The following is a 20,114-nucleotide window of genomic DNA, read 5'->3' as shown; positions in this document are numbered from 1 at the left end:
CGAGAACATGGAGGGCTGTGAGGCCCCCCAAAGAAATGCCACCCCACACCATGACTGACCCACCGCCAAACTGGTCATGCTGGAGGATGTTGCAGGCAGCAGAACGTTCTCCACGGCGTCTCCAGACTCTGTCACGTCTGTTACGTGCTCAGTGTGAACCTGCTTTCATCTGTGAAGAGCACCGGGCGCCAGTGGCGAATTTGCCAATCTTGGTGTTCTCTGGCAAATGCCAAACGTCCTGCACGGTGTTGGGCTGTAAGCACAACCCCCACCTGTGGACATCGGGCCCTCATACCACCCTCATGGAGTCTGTTTCTGACCGTTTGAGCAGACACATGCACATTTGTGGCCTGCTGGAGGTCATTTTGCAGGGCTCTGGCAGTGCTTCTCCTGCTCCTCCTTGCACAAAGGCGGAGGTAGCGGTCCTGCTGCTGGGTTGTTGCCCTCCTACGGCCTCCTCCACATCTCCTGATGTACTGGCCTGTCTCCTGGTAGCGCCTCCATGCTCTGGACACTACGCTGACAGACACAGCAAACCTTCCTGCCACAGCTCGCATTGATGTGCCATCCTGGATGAGCTGCACTACCTGAGCCACTTGTGTGGGTTGTAGACTCCGTCTCATGCTACCACTAGAGTGAAAGCACCGCCAGCATTCAAAAGTGACCAAAACATCAGCCAGGAAGCATAGGAACTGAGAAGTGGTCTGTGGTCCCCACCTGCAGAACCACTCCTTTATTGGGGGTGTCTTACTAATTGCCTATAATTTCCACCTGTTGTCTATTCCATTTGCACAACAGCATGTGAAATGTATTGTCAATCAGTGTTGCTTCCTAAGTGGACAGTTTGATTTCACAGAAGTGTGATTGACTTGGAGTTACATTGTGTTGTTTAAGTGTTCCCTTTATTTTTTTGAGCAGTATATTATAATTAAGTCTATGATTTGATAGAGCAGTCTGACTGAGCGGTGGTAGGCAGCAGCAGGCTCGTAAGCATTCATTCAAACAGCACTTTACTGCGTTTTGCCAGCAGCTCTTCGCAGTGCTTCAAGCATTGCGCTGTTTATGACTTCAAGCCTGTCAACTCCCAAGATTAGGCTGGTGTAACCGATGTGAAATGGCTAGCTAGTTAGCGGGGTGCGCGCTAATAGCGTTTCAAACGTCACTCGCTCTGAGACTTGGAGTAGTTGTTCCCCTTGCTCTGCGTGGGTAACGCTGCTTTGAGGGTGGCTGTTGTCGATGTGTTCCTGGTTCGAGCCCAGGTAGGAGCGAGGAGAGGGACGGAAGCTATACTGTTACACTGGCAATACTAAAGTGCCTATTAGAACATCCAATAGTCAAAGGTATATGAAATACAAATGGTATAGAGAGAAATAGTCGACTTGTCATAATTCCTATAATAACTACAACCTAAAACTTCTTACCTGGGAATATTGAAGACTCATGTTAAAAAGAACCACCAGCTTTCATATGTTCTCATGTTCTGAGCAAGGCACTTAAACGTTAGCTTTTTTACATGGCACATAATGCACTTTTACTTTCTTCTCCAACACTTTGTTTTTGCATTATTTTAACCAAATTGAACATGTTTCATTATTTATTTGAGGCTAAATTGATTTTATTGATGTATTATATTAAGTTAAAATAAGTGTTCATTCAGTATTGTTGTAATTGTCATTATTACAAATAAATTGGGAAAAAATTGGCCGATTAATCGGTATCGGCTTTTTTTTGGCCCTCCAATAATCGGTATCGGCTTTTTTTGGCCCTCCAATAATCGGTATCGGCGTTGGTGGTTACACACACACGTAACCACCAACGCCAAGAAGCATGATTGTCACACGTAAAAACAGACAAACTGACAGTGAATTCAGACTTGATAAATTAGCCATTTAGCAACCACACTAGTATTTGCTGCCAAGTTATCAGCAGAAGTTTATAAAATTATATCATTCACGTTTAGTATCTGTTGGGTCTGGTTTTAAAATAAAATATACTTGAGCAAAAAGCCAAGACCGGTCCTCTTGTAATACCTAACAACACACGTACATAGATGACAATACAAAACAAAGACTTCCCTTTTTAGCTGATAGAAACATGTTTTACGTTGTTGGCACTAACAGGTTCATGTATGGTATAAATTATTTATTGATTGATCATGGAAGCTCGGTCATTGACGATAAGAGTACAGTTCCTAGGTAGTAAAGACCCTAGAGATCCTATTTAATTACTAGAAGAGCTATGTCATCTCTCAAAGCTCCAGAATAGAATGAAATGGCAGCCATTTTGGTCAGGGAGAAAAGCAGTCTAATTGGAATGAATAGCAGTAGAGGCATAGGTGATGAATTTCCTGATTTTACTTATGTAGGAAAATAAAATACGTGTTATATCTGAAGTTGTGTAATTGAATTATTATCAACATAAACTATTGTCATATAGTTATGAGTTTATACAAATGTTTTGTATAAACAACCTCTAAAATATATTTAAAACAGACCGTAAATGTCACAAAAAATATATTGGAAAGCTGTGAGTGAATTTCAGTACTTATTGCATTTACAACTTGTCTAAATCATATCATCAACTGATTTCAGCCAGTGTCTGGCTGTAGATTGACTGCATTGTTTGAATATAATGTTGGCATTTTGGTAGTTAATTAAAAACATTTATTGAATCATTCCTCTAAAACGTGCTGGCTAACAAACATACAGTGCAGATAAATTCTTAAAAAGTCATTGTTTTATACAATATCTTTATCACAACACTGGCAAACCATAGTCGACCAACTCCCTGACCAACATGGCTGATCTTTATCTCATCATAAGAAGGTTCATTGACCATTCTAGTATTCTATTTCCTAATTCTAATTCTATTTCCTAATTGTTATGGTAACGAGTCAGTCCTTCTCACAGAATGAGGAATTTAATATGGATCTCTATGGTCCTTCTCCTGTCGGAATCAGGAAATAAGTTCCAGAGAAGCTGGCTCCTCCCCGCCGTTGCCGTTAGCAGCCCTGGAAGTGAGGCTGTGATTGGCTGAGGCTCTGGTTGGCCAGGAGACGCTGCTGCTGCTGTAAAAACATTATCACCTCAGGACTCCTCAGCAGAGACTGGGGACAGAACGCACACACACACACGGACACACACACACACAGAAAATAGGTGTTAGTGTGATGTGTAATGCATTGTCTGAATTCATAATTTAGACCTATTTTGCAACAGCTAGAGATGTGGGTGAACTGGCATAACTACAGCAGTATTAACTGTCTGTCTGTCAGTCAGTATTAACTGCCTGTCTGTCTGTCAGTCTGTCTGTATTAACTGTCTGTCTGTCAGTCAGTCAGTATTAACTGCCTGTCTGTCTGTCTGTATTAACTGCCTGTGTCTGTCAGTCTGTCTGTATTAACTGCCTGTGTCTGTCAGTCAGTCAGTATTACCTGCCTGTCTGTCTGTCAGTCAGTCAGTATTACCTGCCTGTCTGTCTGTCAGTCAGTCAGTATTACCTGCCTGTCTGTCTGTATTATCTGCCTGTCTGTCTGTCAGTCTGTCTGTATTAACTGCCTGTCTGTCTGTTAGTCTGTCTGTATTAACTGCCTGTCTGTCTGTCAGTGTCTGTATTAACTGCCTGTCAGTGTCTGTATTAACTGCCTGTCTGTCTGTATTAACTGCCTGTCTGTCTGTCAGTATTAACTGCCTGTCTGTCTGTCAGTCAGTCAGTATTAACTGCCTGTGTCTGTCTGTCAGTCAGTATTAACTGCCTGTCTGTCTGTCAGTGTCTGTATTAACTGTCTGTCTGTCAGTCAGTATTAACTGCCTGTCTGTCTGTCTGTCAGTCAGTATTAACTGCCTGTCTGTCTGTCTGTCAGTATTAACTGCCTGTCTGTCTGTCTGTCAGTCAGTATTAACTGCCTGTCTGTCTGTCAGTCTGTCTGTATTAACTGCCTGTCTGTCAGTGTCTGTATTAACTGCCTGTCTGTCTGTCTGTCTGTCAGTCTGTCTGTATTAACTGCCTGTCTGTCTGTCAGTCTGTCTGTATTAACTGCCTGCCTGTCTGTCTGTCTGTCTGTATTAACTGCCTGCCTGTCTGTCTGTCTGTCAGTCAGTCAGTCAGTCAGTTAACTGCCTGTCAGTGTGTCTGTGTGTGCATCTGTGTCCATGACTCACCAGTCTCTTCTGGTTAAGCACCTGTTCGATGAGGGAGGGTCTGGCCGGCCTGTCCCCCACGGTACCAAGACGCTGCTTGTTCACAGATACAGGCCTCTCCTCCAAGCTCTCCTGATCAACACACACACACACACACACACACACACACACACACACACACACAGAGAGAGAGAGTACAGTTCAACGTATAGCCATCACATTGTTTAGACTAGACCAGATCTCTCTAGTCCTAGGTCTTAGAGATTCACAGCAAGGTTTTGTTCCAGCCTTGTACTAATATAAACAGACAATAACAAAAAAAATATATATATGCATGATGATTAGTTGGATATGTATTAGTACTGGTCTAGAACAAAAATCACACACACACAGTCAGATACATTCTTACATCTTGTTTCCCAGTGGACATTGCCTGGTCACTCTTCTTCCTCTTGTATTTGTCTTTGTACATCTTGTTCCGGTGTTTCTTACACATCCACGGCTTCCGTTGCTTGGCTACCTGGCTCGTAGTTTCCGTGCAACCGTCGTACGTACAAGTCTTTGAAATATTATCGTTATCTCCGTACCTTTCTTCATCGTTGAGTTCTTCTGGACTAGCAGCGCTATCCCGCGGGTCAGACGTGTCTAAAATATCACTTTCTTCCTCATCGGCATCATCCATTTCGTAGGAAAACATGTTGTTATTGTCCGGGTCTTGCGGCGTGACTACATTTCTACTGTCGACAACACCGCAGTCGTCAACGTAGTACGTCTGTCCGTCTTTGGTGAGTAAAATACTGGAGTCTTTATTGTTGTTACCCGCTGATGTGGAACTCTCCTCTTCACTCATGATTCGGATTTAAAAAATATATATATATATATATATTCTTTCTTGCTAGGAAATTGTATGCTAACGTTAGCTGGTTAGCAAGAATTAAACGCTAGTTAGCTACCAGGTTGGTTAGCTTGACGTTTCCATCCACTTCCCTAACCTAAGTAGATCTGAGTGACTTAGCAATAAGTGATGGACCACGCTAAGTTAACTGGGGGGGAAAAAAACAGGAATAATAAGGTTATACTTGACTGTTACCTGCTCTAAAATAGTAAATCATAGAATTGTATTTCTAAATACCCGAAATGCTTGCTAGCAGACAAACACCCTCCCAACAGAAATAAAGGAAGACAAGGAGGAGTCTCTTCTTCTTCTGTGGGGTTTTTTATCGGTGGTTGACATCCAACATGATGGTGCATTACCGCCACCTACTGTCCTGGAGTGTGGTCCGGAGACAGGGAGAAACTAAATCCTACTTGCCAGCCCCCGTTGCTCATAACAAAGATAACAACATATTTGAGACTACATAAAAATGGCGTTCTACTCAATATAATTTTGAAACGACCCCCCCCCTCTCCATCATACTGGATCTCAGCCTCTCTCTTTCTCTCTGATACTGCCACACTGTAGCAATACATGCTCCACGGTCCCTGTTTCCTGGCAACAATCACACTTTCCTGTTGGATGCTTTCCTATCACATTTAAGGTCTTATTCAACTGGCTGTGTCCCACCCTTAATCTTGTAAATAATAGCCTCCTCTCTTCTGTCCCGTCCTCCCGTCCTGCCGTCCTCCCCGACTTTCCTCTGCACCTGAAATAAATGCCTGTCCTTAGTATCTCTATTCCACTGCTCCTGCCATTTCTGCACCATCACTGTCCATATCAGGCTTTTAACCTGCCATCTCTACACCATCACTGTCCATATCAGGCTGTTAACCTGCCATCTCTACACCATGACTGTCCATATCAGGCTTTTAACCTGCCATCTCTACACCATCACTGTCCATATCAGGCTTTTAACCTGCCATCTCTACACCATCACTGTCCATATCAGGCTTTTAACCTGCCATCTCTACACCATCACTGTCCATATCAGGCTGTTAACCTGCTCCTGCCATCTCTACACCATCACTGTCCATATCAGGCTGTTAACCTGCTCCTGCCATCTCTACACCATCACTGTCCATATCAGGCTTTTAACCTGCCATCTCTACACCATCACTGTCCATATCAGGCTGTTAACCTGCCATCTCTACACCATCACTGTCCATATCAGGCTTTTAACCTGCCATCTCTACACCATCACTGTCCATATCAGGCTTTTAACCTGCCATCTCTACACCATCACTGTCCATATCAGGCTGTTAACCTGCCATCTCTACACCATCACTGTCCATATCAGGCTGTTAACCTGCCATCTCTACACCATCACTGTCCATATCAGGCTGTTAACCTGCTCCTGCCATCTCTACACCATCACTGTCCATATCAGGCTTTTAACCTGCCATCTCTACACCATCACTGTCCATATCAGGCTGTTAACCTGCCATCTCTGCACCATCACTGTCCATATCAGGCTTTTAACCTGCCATCTCTACACCATCACTGTCCATATCAGGCTTTTAACCTGCCATCTCTACACCATCACTGTCCATATCAGGCTTTTAACCTGCCATCTCTACACCATCACTGTCCATATCAGGCTTTTAACCTGCCATCTCTACACCATCACTGTCCATATCAGGCTTTTAACCTGCCATCTCTACACCATCACTGTCCATATCAGGCTTTTAACCTGCCATCTCTACACCATCACTGTCCATATCAGGCTTTTAACCTGCCATCTCTACACCATCACTGTCCATATCAGGCTTTTAACCTGCCATCTCTACACCATCACTGTCCATATCAGGCTTTTAACCTGCCATCTCTGCACCATCACTGTCCATATCAGGCTTTTAACCTGCCATCTCTACACCATCACTGTCCATATCAGGCTTTTAACCTGCCATCTCTACACCATCACTGTCCATATCAGGCTGTTAACCTGCCATCTCTACACCATCACTGTCCATATCAGGCTGTTAACCTGCCATCTCTACACCATCACTGTCCATATCAGGCTGTTAACCTGCCATCTCTACACCATCACTGTCCATATCAGGCTGTTAACCTGCTCCTGCCATCTCTACACCATCACTGTCCATATCAGGCTTTTAACCTGCCATCTCTACACCATCACTGTCCATATCAGGCTGTTAACCTGCCATCTCTGCACCATCACTGTCCATATCAGGCTTTTAACCTGCCATCTCTACACCATCACTGTCCATATCAGGCTTTTAACCTGCCATCTCTACACCATCACTGTCCATATCAGGCTTTTAACCTGCCATCTCTACACCATCACTGTCCATATCAGGCTTTTAACCTGCTCCTGCCATCTCTACACCATCACTGTCCATATCAGGCTGTTAACCTGCCATCTCTACACCATCACTGTCCATATCAGGCTGTTAACCTGCCATCTCTACACCATCACTGTCCATATCAGGCTTTTAACCTGCCATCTCTACACCATCACTGTCCATATCAGGCTTTTAACCTGCCATCTCTACACCATCACTGTCCATATCAGGCTTTTAACCTGCCATCTCTACACCATCACTGTCCATATCAGGCTTTTAACCTGCCATCTCTATACCATCACTGTCCATATCAGGCTGTTAACCTGCCATCTCTACACCATCACTGTCCATATCAGGCTTTTAACCTGCCATCTCTACACCATCACTGTCCATATCAGGCTTTTAACCTGCCATCTCTACACCATCACTGTCCATATCAGGCTTTTAACCTGCCATCTCTACACCATCACTGTCCATATCATGCTTTTAACCTGCCATCTCTACACCATCACTGTCCATATCAGGCTTTTAACCTGCCATCTCTACACCATCACTGTCCATATCAGGCTTTTAACCTGCCATCTCTACACCATCACTGTCCATATCAGGCTTTTAACCTGCCATCTCTACACCATCACTGTCCATATCAGGCTTTTAACCTGCCATCTCTACACCATCACTGTCCATATCAGGCTGTTAACCTGCCATCTCTACACCATCACTGTCCATATCAGGCTTTTAACCTGCCATCTCTACACCATCACTGTCCATATCAGGCTTTTAACCTGCCATCTCTACACCATCACTGTCCATATCAGGCTTTTAACCTGCCATCTCTACACCATCACTGTCCATATCAGGCTTTTAACCTGCCATCTCTACACCATCACTGTCCATATCAGGCTTTTAACCTGCCATCTCTACACCATCACTGTCCATATCAGGCTTTTAACCTGCCATCTCTACACCATCACTGTCCATATCAGGCTTTTAACCTGCCATCTCTACACCATCACTGTCCATATCAGGCTTTTAACCTGCCATCTCTACACCATCACTGTCCATATCAGGCTTTTAACCTGCCATCTCTACACCATCACTGTCCATATCAGGCTTTTAACCTGCCATCTCTACACCATCACTGTCCATATCAGGCTTTTAACCTGCCATCTCTACACCATCACTGTCCATATCAGGCTTTTAACCTGCCATCTCTACACCATCACTGTCCATATCAGGCTTTTAACCTGCCATCTCTACACCATCACTGTCCATATCAGGCTTTTAACCTGCCATCTCTACACCATCACTGTCCATATCAGGCTTTTAACCTGCCATCTCTACACCATCACTGTCCATATCAGGCTGTTAACCTGCCATCTCTACACCATCACTGTCCATATCAGGCTTTTAACCTGCCATCTCTACACGATCACTGTCCATATCAGGCTGTTAACCTGCCATCTCTACACCATCACTGTCCATATCAGGCTTTTAACCTGCCATCTCTACACCATCACTGTCCATATCAGGCTTTTAACCTGCCATCTCTACACCATCACTGTCCATATCAGGCTTTTAACCTGCCATCTCTACACCATCACTGTCCATATCAGGCTTTTAACCTGCCATCTCTACACCATCACTGTCCATATCAGGCTTTTAACCTGCCATCTCTACACCATCACTGTCCATATCAGGCTTTTAACCTGCCATCTCTACACCATCACTGTCCATATCAGGCTTTTAACCTGCCATCTCTACACCATCACTGTCCATATCAGGCTTTTAACCTGCCATCTCTACACCATCACTGTCCATATCAGGCTTTTAACCTGCCATCTCTACACCATCACTGTCCATATCAGGCTTTTAACCTGCCATCTCTACACCATCACTGTCCATATCAGGCTTTTAACCTGCCATCTCTACACCATCACTGTCCATATCAGGCTTTTAACCTGCCATCTCTACACCATCACTGTCCATATCAGGCTTTTAACCTTCTCCTGCCATCTCTACACCATCACTGTCCATATCAGGCTTTTAACCTGCCATCTCTACACCATCACTGTCCATATCAGGCTTTTAACCTGCCATCTCTACACCATCACTGTCCATATCAGGCTGTTAACCTGCCATCTCTACACCATCACTGTCCATATCAGGCTTTTAACCTGCCATCTCTACACGATCACTGTCCATATCAGGCTTTTAACCTGCCATCTCTACACCATCACTGTCCATATCAGGCTTTTAACCTGCCATCTCTGCACCATCACTGTCCATATCAGGCTTTTAACCTGCCATCTCTACACCATCACTGTCCATATCAGGCTTTTAACCTGCCATCTCTACACCATCACTGTCCATATCAGGCTTTTAACCTGCCATCTCTACACCATCACTGTCCATATCAGGCTTTTAACCTGCCATCTCTACACCATCACTGTCCATATCAGGCTTTTAACCTGCCATCTCTGCACCATCACTGTCCATATCAGGCTTTTAACCTGCCATCTCTACACCATCACTGTCCATATCAGGCTGTTAACCTGCCATCTCTACACCATCACTGTCCATATCAGGCTTTTAACCTGCCATCTCTACACCATCACTGTCCATATCAGGCTTTTAACCTGCCATCTCTACACCATCACTGTCCATATCAGGCTTTTAACCTGCCATCTCTACACCATCACTGTCCATATCAGGCTGTTAACCTGCCATCTCTACACCATCACTGTCCATATCAGGCTTTTAACCTGCCATCTCTACACCATCACTGTCCATATCAGGCTTTTAACCTGCCATCTCTACACCATCACTGTCCATATCAGGCTTTTAACCTGCCATCTCTACACCATCACTGTCCATATCAGGCTGTTAACCTGCCATCTCTACACCATCACTGTCCATATCAGGCTTTTAACCTGCCATCTCTACACCATCACTGTCCATATCAGGCTTTTAACCTGCCATCTCTGCACCATCACTGTCCATATCAGGCTTTTAACCTGCCATCTCTACACCATCACTGTCCATATCAGGCTTTTAACCTGCCATCTCTACACCATCACTGTCCATATCAGGCTTTTAACCTGCCATCTCTACACCATCACTGTCCATATCAGGCTTTTAACCTGCCATCTCTACACCATCACTGTCCATATCAGGCTTTTAACCTGCCATCTCTACACCATCACTGTCCATATCAGGCTTTTAACCTGCCATCTCTACACCATCACTGTCCATATCAGGCTGTTAACCTGCCATCTCTACACCATCACTGTCCATATCAGGCTTTTAACCTGCCATCTCTACACCATCACTGTCCATATCAGGCTGTTAACCTGCTCCTGCCATCTCTACACCATCACTGTCCATATCAGGCTGTTAACCTGCCATCTCTGCACCATCACTGTCCATATCAGGCTTTTAACCTGCCATCTCTACACCATCACTGTCCATATCAGGCTGTTAACCTGCCATCTCTACACCATCACTGTCCATATCAGGCTTTTAACCTGCCATCTCTACACCATCACTGTCCATATACAGGTTTTTCTCATTGAGAATACATCTCTTTTCCAAGAGAGTGTCACGGTTCGGGTTTTTGCAGCAAACGCCTGTGGTTTATCACCGACGAGCGTATAGGTTTACTTAGCCTGTATGTTCTCACTGACTAGTCTAGGATCCACCGATCACGCTCCGAACCTGCCTACTGAGTTGTTCCTCTCTGGGTTTGAGTCTTTGAAATTGGTCTACTTTATACACTATAAACTCACTCTGCTATTGTTATGTCGTTTTTAATGTCTCTTTGTTCTATGTACCCTTACTTCCCCTAAAGATATACCCCTGTGGAATACTCCAGTCAGCGTCCTGTAGCTTCCTTTGTAGCTAGGTAGTGTGGTAATGCCTGTGTCTATCTATTTCCTGTGTTGTGAGTCAAACACACGCTTGAAACGATAGTTATATTTGGTAGAGTAACTGGGGATAATTATTACACGAGTGTCAAAGGCGTTCTCTCGTGTTTTAACGTCTCCCAGTTAACTCAATTTATTATAAGCTTTAGCAGGTTTACACCTGATATCATTTACTTTGTATCACACAAGCTTTAAGCACAGCAACAATCCGTTAATAACAATGCAATCCTCTATGTCCTTTGTAAGCAAATATAATTACCTTATAGGTTGCCAGGTAGATGTGAGAGAGGGATGGGTCTTTGATAGATACTTAAAAGTAGTCACTTATCCTAAGTCTAACTACTGAATTTAAGTTCAAATCAAATCAAATCAAATTTATTTTTATATAGCCCTTCGTACATCAGCTGATATTCTCAAAGTGCTGTACAGAAACCCAGCCTAAAACCCCAAACAGCAAGCAAAGCATGTGAAAGAAGCACGGTGGCTAGGAAAAACTCCCTAGGAAAAACTCCCTAGAAAGGCCAAAAACCTAGGAAGAAACCTAGAGAGGAACCAGGCTATGAGGGGTGGCCAGTCCTCTTCTGGCTGTGCAGGGTGGATATTATAACAGAACATGGTCAAAATGTTAAAATGTTAAAATGTTCATAAATGACCAGCATGGTCAAATAATAATAATCATAGTAGTTCCATAATTCTCCGCAGATATTCCGTTCAGTGGAACAATATCAGAGTACCTTATTATTTTCTCTATAAGCCTGTTAGGTTATAATCAGTCTGTTTAGGAGCTGTAACCCAAGCACGAGAGCATAAGAAGTATAGATGCTTCTGAGTAGTTCAGTCGAATGGTCCAGTATCTGGGTAAAAACGAGTAATTCCTATGGTAGTTCTTCACGATATTTCGCACCCCTACTGGGTAAAGCTTTGTCTTATATACCCTCCGTCTCACAGTACTTAGCTTACATTTTATATGCCTAGGTAGGTGGGCGAGAGCTGTAGCTCCTCCGTCATTGCAGCCCTGGTCCACTCATCGTCCCCAGCTCCTTCTTCTAGGTTTTGTACGTTGGATGGCGTCGTCCTAGGCTCTTCTTCTAATGCTGGTAGCTCCTCCTTCTCTGGGGGTGGAGTGCTCATGGCCTTCTTTTGTGTCAAGAGACCTGGTCCAATAGCAGCAGGGAGAACAACGTTTCAGACAAAACAACTTCCATACACTAACACAACATTAAACAAAACTATAAAACACACATACAGTACAACACGATGAGGGAGGCTGGGCAGAGAGTCCAGCCCAACCTGAGTTGCTACACGGTAGCATCCATAATACAGACATTTAGACTGGAGAACAGGTATGTCTTCAACTTTCTACACTAGACTGTTCCTATGTAATTGTTGCATATCATTCTGCATCTCTTTAGCCCGGACAACTACTGCCAGTCTGCACAACGCGATTCAACCTAGAGCTTATCGGACTTATTTTTCTCCATATCCCCGGATTCCTACCACAAGCTCTGAACCTATTCACCTGGATCATCGCAGCTAGCTGCTATCCGATTGGCTTCTCCTGGCTAACGTCTCTGTCCCGAAGCAAGCACCAATTAGCCTGGAGCTAGCCAATGCTAGGCCCATCTCCCGGCTAGCCGAAGAGGTCCATCAGTCACTCCTTGGGCTACAATACCTATTTTGCCAATTGGCCTGGACCCCTTTTATTGCCAATACGGAGCCTTGCCGATCCATCACGACTGGACTGCCGACGTAATCCGCCCGAGGGGATTTTTCAACAGGATCCTCCGTCGCGACGTCATCTGAATGCCCATCTGCTAGCCGCAGCCCGCTAGCTGTCTAGAGCATATCAGACTGTTAGGTGAAGAAGTCCATCATCCAATTCTTTGTGCTACTATTCCTATTCTAATTGGCCTGGACCCTTTTACTACACGGACCCCTGCTGGTCCATCACGACTGGTCTGCCGATGAAACCGCAAGAAAGGGCGACAACAGACTTCTTTCTTTGCGACGTCCCTCTATGGCCCTTCTGCTAACCTGCTAGCCCCGGCCCGCTAGCTGTCTGAATCGCCGTGTCTCCAGCCCGCCCAGCTACTCACTGGACCCTATGATCACTCGGCTACGCATGCCTCTCCCTAATGTCAATATGCCTTGTCCATTGCTGTTTTGGTTAGTGATTATTGTCTTATTCCACTGTAGAGCCTCCAGCCCTGCTCAATATGCCTTAGCTAACCCTCTTGTCCCACCTCCCACACATGTGGTGACCTCACATAATTTAATTGATGTATCTAGAGACAATACCTCTCTCATCGTCACTCAATGCCTAGGTTTACCTCCACTGTACTCGCATCCTACCATACCTTTGTCTGTACATTATGCATTAAATCTATTCTACCGCGGCCAGAAACCTGCTCCTTTTACTCTCTGTTCCGAACGCGCTAGACGACCAGTTCTTATAGCCTTTAGCCGTACCCTTATCCTACTCCACCTCTGTTCCTCTGGTGATGTAGAGGTTAATCCAGGCCCTGCAGTGCCTAGCTCCACTCCCATTCCCAAAGCGCTCTCATTTGTTGACTTCTGTAACCGTAAAAGCCTTGGTTTCATGCATGTTAACATTAGAAGCCTCCTTCCTAAGTTTGTTTTATTCACTGCTTTAGCACACTCTGCCAACCCGGATGTCCTAGCCGTGTCTGAATCCTGGCTTAGGAAGGCCACCAAAACCCCTGAAATTTCCATCCCTAACTATAACATTTTCCGACAAGATAGAACTGCCAAAGGGGGCGGAGTTGCAATCTACTGCAGAGATAGCCTGCAGAGTTCTGTCATGCTATCCAGGTCTATGCCCAAACAGTTCCAGCTTCTACTTTTAAAAATACACCTTTCCAGAAATAAGTCTCTCACTGTTGCTGCTTATTACAGATCCCCCTCAGCCCCCAGCTGTGCCCTGGACACCATATGTTAATTGATTTCCCCCCATCTATCTTTAGAGCTCGTACTGTTAGGTGACCTAAACTGGGAAATGCTTAACACCCCGGCAGTCCTACAATCTAAGCTAGATGTCTTCAATCTCACACAAATTTGCAAGGAACCCACCAGGTACAACCCTAAATCCGTAAACACAGGCACCCTCCTAGATATCATCCTAACCAACCTGCCCTCCAAACACACCTCTGCTGTCTTCAATCAAGACCTCAGCGATCACTGCCTCATTGCTTGCGTCCGTAATGGGTCTGTGGTCAAACGACCACCCCTCATCACTGTCAAACGCTCCCTAAAACACTTCAGCAAGCAGGCCTTTCTAATCGACCTGGCCCGGGTATCCTGGAAGGATACTGACCTCATTCCGTCAGTAGAGGATGCCTGGTTATTCTTTAAAAGTGCTTTCCTCACCATCTTAAATAAGCATGCCCCATTCAAAAAATGTAGAACCAGGAACAGATATAGCCCGTGGTTCACTCCAGACCTGACTGCCCTTGACCAGCATGAAAACATCCTGTGGCGTACGGCATTAGCATCAAATAGCCCCCGCGATATGCAACTTTTCAGGGAAGTTAGAAACCAATATACACAGGCAGTTATGAAAGCTAAGGCCAGCTTTTTCAAATAGAAATTTGCATCCTGCAGCACATACTCCAAAATGTTCTGGGACACTGTAAAGTCCATGGAGAATAAGAGCACCTACTCCCAGCTGCCCACTGCTCTGAGGCTAGGAAACTGTCACCACCGATAAATCTATGATTATTGAGAATTTCAATAAGCATTTTTCTATGGCTGGCCATGCTTTCTACCTGGCCTCCCCTACCCTGGTCAACAGCATTGCACCCCCCACAGCAACTTGCCCAAGCCTCCCCATTTCTCCTTCATCCAAATCCAGACAGCTGATGTTCTGAAAGAGCTGCAAAATCTGGACCCCTACAAATCAGCTGGGCTTGACAATCTGGACCCTCTCTTTCTAAAATTATCCGCCGCAATTGTTGCAACCCCTATTACTAGCCTGTTCAACCTCTCTTTTGTATCGTCTGAGATCCTCAAAGATTGGAAAGCTGCCGCGGTCATCCCCCTCTTCAAAGGGGGAGACACTCTAGACCCAAACTGCTACAGACCTATATCCATCCGCCCTGCCTTTTTAAGGTCTTCGAAAGCCAAGTTAACAAACAGATCACCGACCATTTCGAATCCCACCGTACCTTCTCCGCTATGCAATCTGGTTTCCGAGCTGGTCATGGGTGCACCTCAGCCACGCTCAAAGTCCTGAACGATATCATAACCGCCATCGATAAAAGACAATACTGTGCAGCTGTATTCATCGACCTGGCCAAAGCTTTTGACTCTGTCAATCACCACATTCTTATCGGCAGACTCAACAGCCTTGGTTTCTCAAATGACTGCCTCACCTGGTTCACCAACTACTTCTCAGACAGAGTTCAGTGTGTCAAATCGGAGGGCCTGTTGTCCGGACCTCTGGCAGTCTCTATGGGGGTGCCACAGGGTTCAATTCTCGGGCCGACTCTTTTCTCTGTATACATCAGTGATGTCGCTCTTGCTGCTGGTGATTCTCTGATCCACCTCTACGCAGACGACACCATTCTGTATGCTTCTGGCCCTTCTTTGGACACTGTGTTAACTAACCTCCAGACGAGCTTCAACGCCATACAACTCTCCTTCCGTGGCCTCCAACTGCTCTTAAATGCAAGTAAAACTAAACGCATGCTCTTCAACCGATCGCTACCAGCACCTGCCCGCCCGTCCAGCATCACTACTCTGGACGGTTCTGACTTAGAATTTGTGGACAACTACAAATACCTAGGTGTCTATCAAGACTGTAAACTCTCCTTCCAGACTCACATTAAGCATCTCCAATCCAAAATTAAATCTAGAATAACCTTCTTATTTTGCAACAAAGCATCTGTCACTCATGCTGCCAAACATACCCTCGTAAAACTGACTCTCCTACCGATCCTTGATTTCAGCGATGTCATTTACAAAATAGCCTCCAACACTCTACTCAGCAAATTGGATGCAGTCTATCACAGTGCCAAACCCGTTTTGTCACCAAAGCCCCATATACTACCCACCACTGCAACCTGTATGGTCTTGTTGGTTGGCCCTCACTACATATTCATCACCAACCCCACTGGCTCCAGGTCATCTATAAGTCTTTGCTAGGTAAAGACCCGCCTTATCTTAGCTCACTGGTCACCATAGCAGCACCCACCCATAGCACGCGCTCCAGCAGGTATATTTCACTGGTCACCCCCAAAGCCTATTCCCCCTTTGGCCGCCTTTCCTTCCAGTTCTCTGCTGCCAATGACTGGAACGAATTGCAAAAATCACTGAAGCTGGAGACTCTTACCTTCCTCACTAGCTTTAAGCATCAGCTGTCAGAGCAGCTCACAGATCACTGCACCTGTACACAGCCCATCTGTAAATAGCCCACCCAACTATCCCATCCCCATACTGTTATTTATTTTTAAAAATTGCTCCTTTGCACCCCAGTATCTCTACTTGTACATTCATCTCCTGCACATCTATCACTCCGGTGTTTAATTGATAAATTGTAATTATTTCGCAACTATGGCCTATTTATTGCCTTACCTCCCTAATCTTACTACATTTGCACACACTGTATATAGACTTTTTTTCTATTGTGTTATTGACTGTATGTTTGTTTACTCCATGTGTAACTCTGTGTTGTTGTTTGTGTCGCACTGCTTTGCTTTATCTTGGCCAGGTCGCAGTTGTAAATGACAACTTGTTCTCAACTGGCCTACCTGGTTAAATAAAGGTGAAATAAAAAAACAGTACAATACAATGGAGTCCTACAATATTAGGTCTATTTTCCACAGTGAACAAAAAAAAAATAGGTATAGTGCTGTGAAGTACATGTAATACAGTTTTGATGTTCCTGTGTACAGTATGACAGTACAGGATGTACAAAATAACCTCACCAATGACATCATGTTCTTGCATTTTGTACAGAACTTCCAGACGACCTCCTGAGGGTGGAAGGCAACGTCTGTTCACCCATGTACAGGAACTGGCCCGTTGTCAATCTGGTGTTGGCTAACAAAACCATCCGCCTACATCAACTACGAGAGCCAATCATCTCAGATCACACAACGTTCCATAATGTTAACCGTGTCAGTATGTCGACACTCTGCCGCCATCTTGCATCAACACCAACTTACGATGAAGCAGCTGTACAGGGTTCCATTTGAGAGGAACAGCGTTAGAGTCGAAGTTTTGTAGCTTGTAGTTTTGACTGAATGTGTCTGACCCAAACCACCCACCCCCCCACCCCCTATCCTTGTGTGAAAATGTAATTGTAGTCCTGTGTTTTGCGTTACACCATATTCACGGTACAGTGTTTACATTTTCTGTTACAGAGAGTCCTGGACCTTGATGCAGCTGCACAGCGTCATGAGTTCATTTTCATTCATGAAGCTGGATTCAATCTGGCTTAAAACCAGGCGTTGGGGGCCGACGTGCTATAGGAGAAAGAGCCGTTGTGAATGTCCCTGGGCAGCGCCGCGGGGGGGGGGAAATATCACCTTGTGTGACGCCATTAGTCTGCAAGGAGTTCTCCATCACCATGGCACCCTAGGTCCCTACGATACTGCACACATAATCATATATCTGGATGCACTACATAATGCACTAGTACAGGACGGACCAGAGCAGCCCAGGTTTGTCGTCAACTGGGATAATGTTAGTTCCCTCTGGGCTGCTCTGGTCAGGGACTGGTTCACCAACCACAATAACTTCACAGTTGTATACTTGCCCCTCTTATACTCCCCATTTCTCAATCCGATTGAGGAATTATTTTTGTCTTGGAAAGTGTATGACCGCCAACCACATGCCCTACTGCCTCTTTCTGCAAGCAATGGAGAGGCATGTGGACTGGGTGGGGGTCAGTCCAGGGTTGGATACGGCACGTAAGATGATATTTTCCCCGTTGCCAAGCCAGGGATGACATTGCTTGTGATGAGGTAATGTGGCCAGACTCTATCAGAAGGCGGGATCCATAAACCATCCACCCCATCCCTTACAATACAATGTTTTTGTTTACTATTGCACTGTAATTTTACTGTAGTTATTTTTTTGTTTCCCGTGAGTTTACAGTAACATAATGTATTGATTACTGTAATTCTACTTTTCTTTGTGTTTTGTTGTTGTTGTAAAAAAAAACAGCAATAGCAACAAACAAAAAAATTATCTGTAATAATTTGTTTCTGAAGCCTTTCTACTTTTTGGTTTATTGAAATGTGAGTAGATGTACTATATACTGGAACAATCTTTCACGGGAGCCTGTATGAGAAAATGTCAAAGGTATACGAAGTACCAAAAGACAGCAGTGTTTTGTATAAAGTACATCAATGTGTTGTTGCTTTGAAAGAGTAATTCAAAATGGTGCATGTGTTATTATTATTTTGTTGCAAAAAATGCCATTTTGAAAAAGGATTGTTAGGTTTTGATTGGAGAGTTTCATTTTGACACAGAAACGAGATGTTTATCTCCAAGTGTTGCGTCTTATTTGACACAATGAGACAAAATTCCGCAACAAGTGTGTAAGCAATCGCAAAACAAACAACAACAAAAAAAAAACGGTAAAAAACTGTGGTAGTAAAAGGTTACGAAATCCACCTTATTCACAACGAGTGTATCCAGATCACTCGTTTGACTTCAAACACTATCAACTGGTTGCAATGCATCTTCCACCATATCTTCAACACTGTTTCTTCTTGCCCCTTCGACTCTCTTCACCGCCTCCGCATAGGAGATCTGCTGCACAGCCCTGATCCGTGACACCTTGACCTCCTTCACCCTAACGGGGCACTCAAGGAAGTCCAGAGTATGATACCCATATCACAGTTGCAAACATTTTCCATTGATTCGATTCTTAAATTTCATATTTTTACCGTCTGCAAATCATTTTTTTGACACGTGACCGTATCTTTTACAGTTCCACACACTGTAACGGCTTGGACGCAAAATGCTCTCACCGCTTACCTCACATATCCAAGCTTCATATATTCAGGTAGAGTCTCCTCAAACAACAATAATGTCGACAGGCTTTTTTCTCCTTCCTTCCATTTATCATACGGGTCAGGTGACGTGCACTGACCGCTTCTGGGATTTTATGACTATGGTACTCATTATCTATATCCAACGAGACTCCAGCTGTAACTCCTTTGGCCCTGCTCCGAAGATCAATACAGGTTACTTCTGACGTGGACAGTTTAGCCAAATCCAGTGTACTCTTCTTATGTTCCTCATCAACACAATTAACCAAAACAAGGCTGCTTCTAGTCACCAGTCTCAACGTCAACAGAGAAGAGGCGACTCCGAGATGCTGGCCTTCTAGGCAGAGTTGCAAAGAAAAAAGCCATATCTCAGATTGGCCAATAAAAAGAAAAGATTAAGATGGGCAAACGAACACAGACACTGGACTGAGGAACTCTGCCTAGAAGGCCAGCATCCCGGAGTCGCCTCTTCACTGTTGACGTTGAGACTGGTGTTTTGCAGGGTACTATTTAATGAAGCTGCCAGTTGAGGATTTATGAGGCGTCTGTTTCTCAAACTAGACACTCTAATGTACTTGTCCTCTTGCTCAGTTGTGCATCGGGGCCTTCCACTCCTCTTTCAATTCTGGTTAGAGCCAGTTTGGCTGTCGGAAGGGAGTAGTACACAGCGTTGTACGAGATCTTCAGTTTCTTGGCAATTTCTCGTTCATGGATTACCCTTAATTTCTCAGAACAAGAATAGACTGATGAGTTTCAGAAGAAAGTTATTTGTTTCTGGTCATTTTGAG

General features: G+C 44.6%; 1 protein-coding gene and 1 long non-coding RNA gene across 2 annotated transcripts; one reads left to right on the top strand and one right to left on the bottom strand.

Annotated features, from left to right (window-relative positions):
- Positions 1–2,121: 2,121 nt before the first annotated feature.
- Positions 2,122–5,331, bottom strand: LOC106604035 (regulatory factor X-associated protein). Its single transcript, XM_014198370.3, has 3 exons — positions 4,549–5,331; positions 4,161–4,271; positions 2,122–3,106 (listed from the first exon to the last, which is right to left on the bottom strand). The coding sequence occupies exons 1-3, from the start codon at positions 4,987–4,989 to the stop codon at positions 3,002–3,004; spliced, it is 657 nt and encodes a 218-aa protein (XP_014053845.1). The 5' UTR covers positions 4,990–5,331; the 3' UTR covers positions 2,122–3,001.
- Positions 4,646–18,763, top strand: LOC123742515 (uncharacterized). Its single transcript, XR_006769700.2, has 2 exons — positions 4,646–4,924; positions 17,282–18,763. It is a non-coding gene; the product is annotated as an uncharacterized LOC123742515 (long non-coding RNA).
- The last annotated feature ends 1,351 nt before the right edge of the window (positions 18,764–20,114 follow it).

The sequence above is a fragment of the Salmo salar genome, chromosome 04 (genome assembly GCF_965601325.2).
Source record: "Salmo salar chromosome 04, fSalSal1, whole genome shotgun sequence".
Classification (NCBI taxonomy): Eukaryota; Metazoa; Chordata; class Actinopteri; order Salmoniformes; family Salmonidae; genus Salmo; species Salmo salar.
The sequence above is the reverse complement of the archived record's forward strand: the minus strand, read 5'-3'. Positions and strand labels throughout refer to the sequence as shown.